The sequence below is a fragment of the Camelina sativa genome, chromosome 2 (genome assembly GCF_000633955.1).
Source record: "Camelina sativa cultivar DH55 chromosome 2, Cs, whole genome shotgun sequence".
In the NCBI taxonomy this organism is placed as follows: domain Eukaryota; kingdom Viridiplantae; phylum Streptophyta; class Magnoliopsida; order Brassicales; family Brassicaceae; genus Camelina; species Camelina sativa.
This window is the reverse complement of record NC_025686.1, coordinates 8,620,964-8,627,141: the sequence shown is the minus strand read 5'-3', so window position 1 is coordinate 8,627,141 and position 6,178 is coordinate 8,620,964. Positions and strand designations below refer to the sequence as shown.

At 39.6% G+C, this 6,178-nt stretch overlaps 1 protein-coding gene across 1 annotated transcript; it reads right to left on the bottom strand.

Moving 5' to 3' along the window:
* On the bottom strand, positions 259-2,052 carry LOC104749763 (BTB/POZ domain-containing protein At4g08455-like). Its single transcript, XM_010471459.2, has 3 exons — positions 1,621-2,052; positions 470-895; positions 259-411 (listed from the first exon to the last, which is right to left on the bottom strand). Exons 1-3 carry the CDS (start codon positions 1,966-1,968, stop codon positions 259-261), a joined length of 927 nt encoding a protein of 308 aa, XP_010469761.1. The 5' UTR covers positions 1,969-2,052.

Below are 6,178 nucleotides of genomic sequence, written 5' to 3'. Positions count from 1 at the left end.
GTCGTGAGTATAACCACCACCTTTCCATTTAAGCAAAGATGCAAAAATAAAAAGACATGGACACTGCCCCAACAATATCAGGGAAAAGATATGAAATATACTTCCTACTAGTTTGCAATAATTTCAAGTATTTAATACGGCAAATTTCTAGTGCTTTACAAACCCATGTTCTGCTGAGCCTAACCATACTATACCTAAAAGAGATATGACGGGGAAATCACTACCTCTTGTTTAGGTCGACAAATAAACATCTTTTTTTCAACCAGATTTGCTTGTGCTAGTTCCTCCAGCCGCTGTGTTGACCTGTTTTGAGAGATAGGCTTCATAGATTTCAACAATAAGTCGAGGATCCTTTTCCACGAGCTCCATGTATTCCTCTCTTTTAGTAAGCTTTTCCATATTTTCTGTGATCTGCGACAATGCAGCGTCAAGAACATGTTTTGCGTTGTGTTGGTGGGCAAAGGCGNACCTGGTTTGAGAGATAGGCTTCATAGATTTCAACAATTAGACGAGGATCCTTCTCCACGAGCTCCATGTATTCTTCTCTTTTAGTAAGTTTTTCCATATTTTCTGTGATCTGCGACAATGCAGCATCAAGAACATGTTTCGCGTTGTGTTGGTGGGCAAAGGCATAGGTCATGAGAGAGTTGTCCCAACTGAGTTTGGTTACCAAAAACCTCTCACAGTAACTCTTGAGATGCTTCACCTGGTATTTCTCCGACATCACCAAAAGATCACATGCCATTTGCTCATCAAGACATGCTTCAGCTGTGTAGAGATAATATACGAAAGTCCGAAGAGCGTCATAAGATACATCGCTGATCTTGATAGTGCCACTACGGCTCTCTTCCATCTCATTCTCAAGCATTGCTTTGAAAACTGGGGAACGACTTACCTAGCAGCAATAGTCACATTGTTGTTAATAAGAAAACTTCATCTGGAAAAGAATCATAGAGTATTGGTGCTGTATAGAATGGAAGAAAGTTTCACTCCACTAAAGAGTATTTTGTAACTCACCACCATATAAAGACCATTAGACAATCAAAGCCAAAAGGAACACACAGCCTAAGATTCCAATGTGTCCATCATGGAAATGGAGTTCTAGCGAAAAGGGCATGATATGTGGAAAACATTAACCCGATCAAGAAGACAGGAATGAGATGTGGAAGACACATTACCAAACAAGAAGTTATTTACATATATCTCCAGTTATCAATTTATCAACACATATCATCACTAAAAGCACAAAAAAAAAGAAAAAAAAAAGGACTTTAACTGATCACAACGATGATGTTTCAAAACATAGCTCCTGCATTAGAAGTAGAACTGAGCACAACGATGTCACGAACACAATACGATGGCAACTTCTATGTCATCCTAAAATCCATAGATTAAGAACAGTTCTTATTCTTACTCAACTGATCATGAATTGTTGGCTACAATCAAAAACACATAAGAACAAACCCTAACTCTCAAACCTACCCAAATGGCTCTAAAGTAACAACTGATCAAACACTTAAAGGGTTTCATAATCTATCAAATAGATTCATATCTGAACAAGTCAATTCTCGAAACTTCAAATCAAATCATTAATTAAGTTTTTGTGAGGTGAGAGCGAACCAAAACGGATTTATGAGCAGGAATAGGAGGAGCTCCGGCGTTGTCCTCAGAGGCGATGAGAACAACATCAGTGAAGGACCTGGAGCTTGAGCTATTGCAATGATCGAGTGAAGAAGATAAACGGAGGAAAGCAACTTTAGCCTTGAGGTCATCGATCTCGCGTTTGAGTTCTTCCTCAGTCTCGCCGGCTTCAACGTAGCACTCCTTGCAGGTTCCAGCGTCGCGAGGGAGGTACTCTTCTCGACAGGAGATGCATCGCATCGCCGTATCGGTATCGGTATCGGAATCGATATCGGATCCGGTTTCGCTGTCGGAGCCGATTTGGCATCGGTGGTGGTGCCTCCTCATCTTAAACGATACCGTTTTCACAAGTCTGTGTCTCTCTCTCTCTCTCAAACGATTTATTAAGTTTTCTGAGTTATAAACTTTACAAATTAGAATTTATAACGGCTTCCCATTTCTAGATATGGAAAATTTGCTAAATCGATAGGAAAATTCTCAAAAAAAAATGTTTTATTTAATATTTGACTGAAAATTCTTGGTGGAAAAATATTCAGATTTCTATAATTGATTAAAAAAAAATACGAATTATCCGATTTTCTAATTTCCAATCTATTATAGTTATAGTTTTCAAGGATGTTAATATAATCGTAATCAGTGTTTGTAATTTTTTTTTCTCCTAAATCTCTAATCATAATTAAGATCATAGTCTTTGGACACTTGGGTTGGTAAGTTTTCCCATGAGAGTTAGGGAATTTGTAACAGAAGATAATAGAAGGTAATATGTTGTATCCTCTCGTGTGAAGTGTGGACGGATTGTGGGGCTGCTACGCAAGCTCTGGAGAATCCTCAGGATTGGCCTAAGTATCGGTCTAGTCTTTACAAGATTAATCAGGTCCTCAAACAAATGCAGACTGTCTCGATTCATTTAGCATCCCCGAAGTGGAATGGTGTAGCACGTGCAATTGCGAAGAGTGTTACGCGTGATGGCAGGCTGAACACTTACTTAGCCTTGGGAGGACCTGCTTGGCTACACGACCAGATTGTACGAGAGAGCCATAGTTAGCTCTTTCCTTTTTGCCTAAAAGTGATAAGCCCGTATCATAGTAAATCTAGAAATATAGAACATTAACATATATCCTAATCTAATACCCTCCTCACGTTGATGGTACGTAATCCGTAACACCTAACGTGGACAGCAATCTGTGAAATGTCAGGCCTGGAAGAGCTTTGGTCAGAAGATCAGCAATCCCATCAGTAGTAGAAATATGTTCGGCTGTAATGAGCTTGTCAAGAACGGCGTCCGGACCTGATGACAGTCGGACTCAATATGCTTTGTCCGCTCATAAAAAACAGAATTGGCTGCAATATGAATGGCAGCTTGACTATCACAATTCAGTGAAATCAGAGAAGAATGATCAACACCCAAATCCTTGAGAAGACGCTTCAACCATTTGATTTCTTTGAGGGTGTAGGCCATGGCACGGTACTCGGCCTCAGCAGAGGAGCGAGAAACCATCTTCTGCTTCTTTGTCTTCTAAGAATTAGGTGAGTTCCCTAAATAGACAACATATGCCGAAAGTGAACGGCGAGTAATAGGACATGAGTTATAATCAAAGTCGCAGTAGGCGGAAACTTGGAGATCACAATTTGATCGAAGAAGAATGCCTTGCACAGGAGAACCTTTGAGATAACGAACTAGACGGAGAGCTGCTTCCCAATGTACTACCAAAGGTGCCTTCATGAATTGAGAGAGAATGTGAACCGCGTAGCTTAAATCCGGCCTGGTAATTGTCAAGTAGATAAAACGACCGACCAAACGACGATATTGTTGAGGAGTGTCAAACAAAGGGCCAGTTGCAGAAGCAAGTTTATGATTAACCTTGATAGGCACTGGCGACGGCTTACAACCAAGAAGACCAGCTTCATTGATTATGTCCAGAGCATATTTTCGTTGAGAGACACAAAAACACGAGAGACCTCAATGCCTAGAAAATATTTCAGTCGGCCAAGATCCTTCATGTGAAAACACTTGTGGAGCTGAACTTTAAACTTATATATGGCAGCTAAATATTTCCTGCAACCACAAAGTCATCAACATAAACAAGAACGTGAAGGATCATCTCGCCTTGCCTTAAGGTAAACAAGGAGTAATCTTGATAGCTTTGAGTGAACCCCATTTCCCAAAGAGCATTGGAGAGCTTAGAGAACCAACATTGAGGTGCTTGTTTGAGGCCATATAAGGATTTTTAAAGTCGACAAACCTTGTTAGGATCCATTGCTTTAAAACTAGGAGGAAGACACATGTAAACCTCTTCGTCAAGATCTCCATGTAAAAAACCATTGTGAACATCCATTTGATGGACTTCCCAGTTCTTAGCAGCAGCAACATCGAGAAGAGAACGAACGGTTATCATTTTTGCGACGGGAGCAAAAGTTTCTTTAAAATCAGTCCCCTCTTTTTGTAGATTTCCCATAGCTACTAGACGAGCCTTATAACGTTCCAAAGTACCATCGGAGTTAAATTTAAATTTGTAGACCCATTTACTATTAATAGCTTTCTTCCCGGGAGGTAAATCAGTAATATCCCAAGTATGATTGGTCTCAAGGGCATCAATCTCTTTTCACATAGCCTCGCACCACTCTTTGATTAAGACAGCAAAAATGCTTTGGATCCGTGCTATCAAGAATGGCGGCCATGTAGGCAAAATGATTGGCCAAAAAACCCGCGTCAGATAAATACATGGAAATAGGATAAAGAATCTTACCTGAGACCGTAGACGAGGAAGTTGAGTCGGAGAAACCGGGGGCAAGGACGTGAGAGGAAGAGTGTACAGGCAGAAGAACATAGTCTTTTAGGAGAACCGAGGGGATCTTTTTGCGACGTCCCTTTCCCAATAACTCAGGTAAACTAGGTGAGGAAACCTCATCAGTATTAGATAAAGGAGACCTCGGAACCGGTGAAGAAGTAGAAGGAGATGCAGGCGTGTCAGGCAATGACAATGGTGTAGAAGTAGTAGAAATAGACACCAAAGACGGCTCAGGAGAAAGAACCGGAGCAAGCAGCAGCAAAACCTCAATAAACTGAGTAGGAGTAGAAGAAACAACCTCCACAGAGGCGGTAGGGACTGGCAAAAACTAATCATCGTCAAGAGCAGGCAAGACAGAAGGAGATAGAACCTTCGGTTTGTCAACAAATGGAAACACGTCTTCAAGGAACCGAACATCTTGGCTGGTGAATTTTTTTTTGTTTCAAGATCGAACAAGCGCCAAGCTTTCTTGCCATAGGGGTAACCCACAAAAACACATTTACGACTTTGAGGCCCGAATTTTTCTTTGTCACGAGATCGAGTATGAGCATAACAAAGACTTCCAAAAGTACAAAGCATGGTGTATGACGGACGTTGCCCAAATAGAACTTCATATGGTGATTTTCCCTTCAATACTGAAGACGGTGTCCGGTTGATCAAATGTGTAGCGGTGAGAATACTCTCACCCCAAAATTTTACGGGCATATGACTTGGGAAATGACAAGCATGCGCAACATTGAGAATATGGCGGTGTTTGCGTTTTACACGACCATTCTGTTGAGGAGTATCCACATATGATGTTTGATGAATAATTCCATGAGCTTGAAAATATGATGTGAGGCACATAAACTCGGTGCCATTGTTTGTGCGAAAAGACTTTACTTGTTTGCCAAACTGTCTCTCGGCCATAACACAAAAATTATGAATCAGAGTTGAGACCTCCGATTTTGCGGACATTAAATATGTCCATACGGCTCGAGAGTGATCATCAAAGAGCGTTAGAAAATAGATCGCACCACTTGTAGAAGAAGTCCGATAAGACCGCCAGACATCACAATGAACAAGAGAAAAATAATCCAATGCTTTATTAATGCTATCATGAAAAACTTTTCAAGTTTGTTTAGCTCGAAAATGAATGTCACAATTTTTCATATCTCCAAGGCCACTGGGAGATGAATCACATTCGGGTAAAGAAAGTAAAACAGTAGGAAACAAATGACCGAGTCTATGATGCCATAACGCTCCAGAAGAAATTGTAGTAGCGGCCGAGACCTAAGTAACATAGTTGAAGATTATAAATATCTTTATTCGATTTATTTATTTGGTGCTAAAATATTTTCTTTTAGTTTTAACGTTAAAAAACTGTTTATCGTATACAATATATGATTATCATATGTTATATTTTTCGTATTTTCCATCTTTATAATTTTTCGTATTTTCCATCTTTATATTTTTCGCATACAATATATGATTATCATATGTTCTTGTTTTTTTTTCTGGTCGAAATGCTTTTTAATTAATTTGGTCAATGTTATCAGATTATACTTGAGAAACCAGCCATGGATGCGGATATAATACATCAGAATAAAATATCATATTTGAACAACGAAAGCGAGCTAATTTATGAGCAGCTTCATTACAATAACGTCTCACTAAGACAAAACAAACTTTTTGAACTTCTTAGACCAGAGTTTCAAAGAAGTTAGTCCACTTATACTATATTTGATAATTTGAATATGTATATATCC

Bases quoted from the DNA above. Each gene is read 5' to 3' on its own strand.
- LOC104749763 (XM_010471459.2), bottom strand. From the start codon at position 1,968: ATGAGGAGGCACCACCACCGATGCCAAATCGGCTCCGACAGCGAAACC. The intron at 896-1,620 runs GTTCGCTCTCAC...TATTGCTGCTAG, and splicing joins CTGCTCATAAATCCGTTTTG to GTAAGTCGTTCCCCAGTTTT.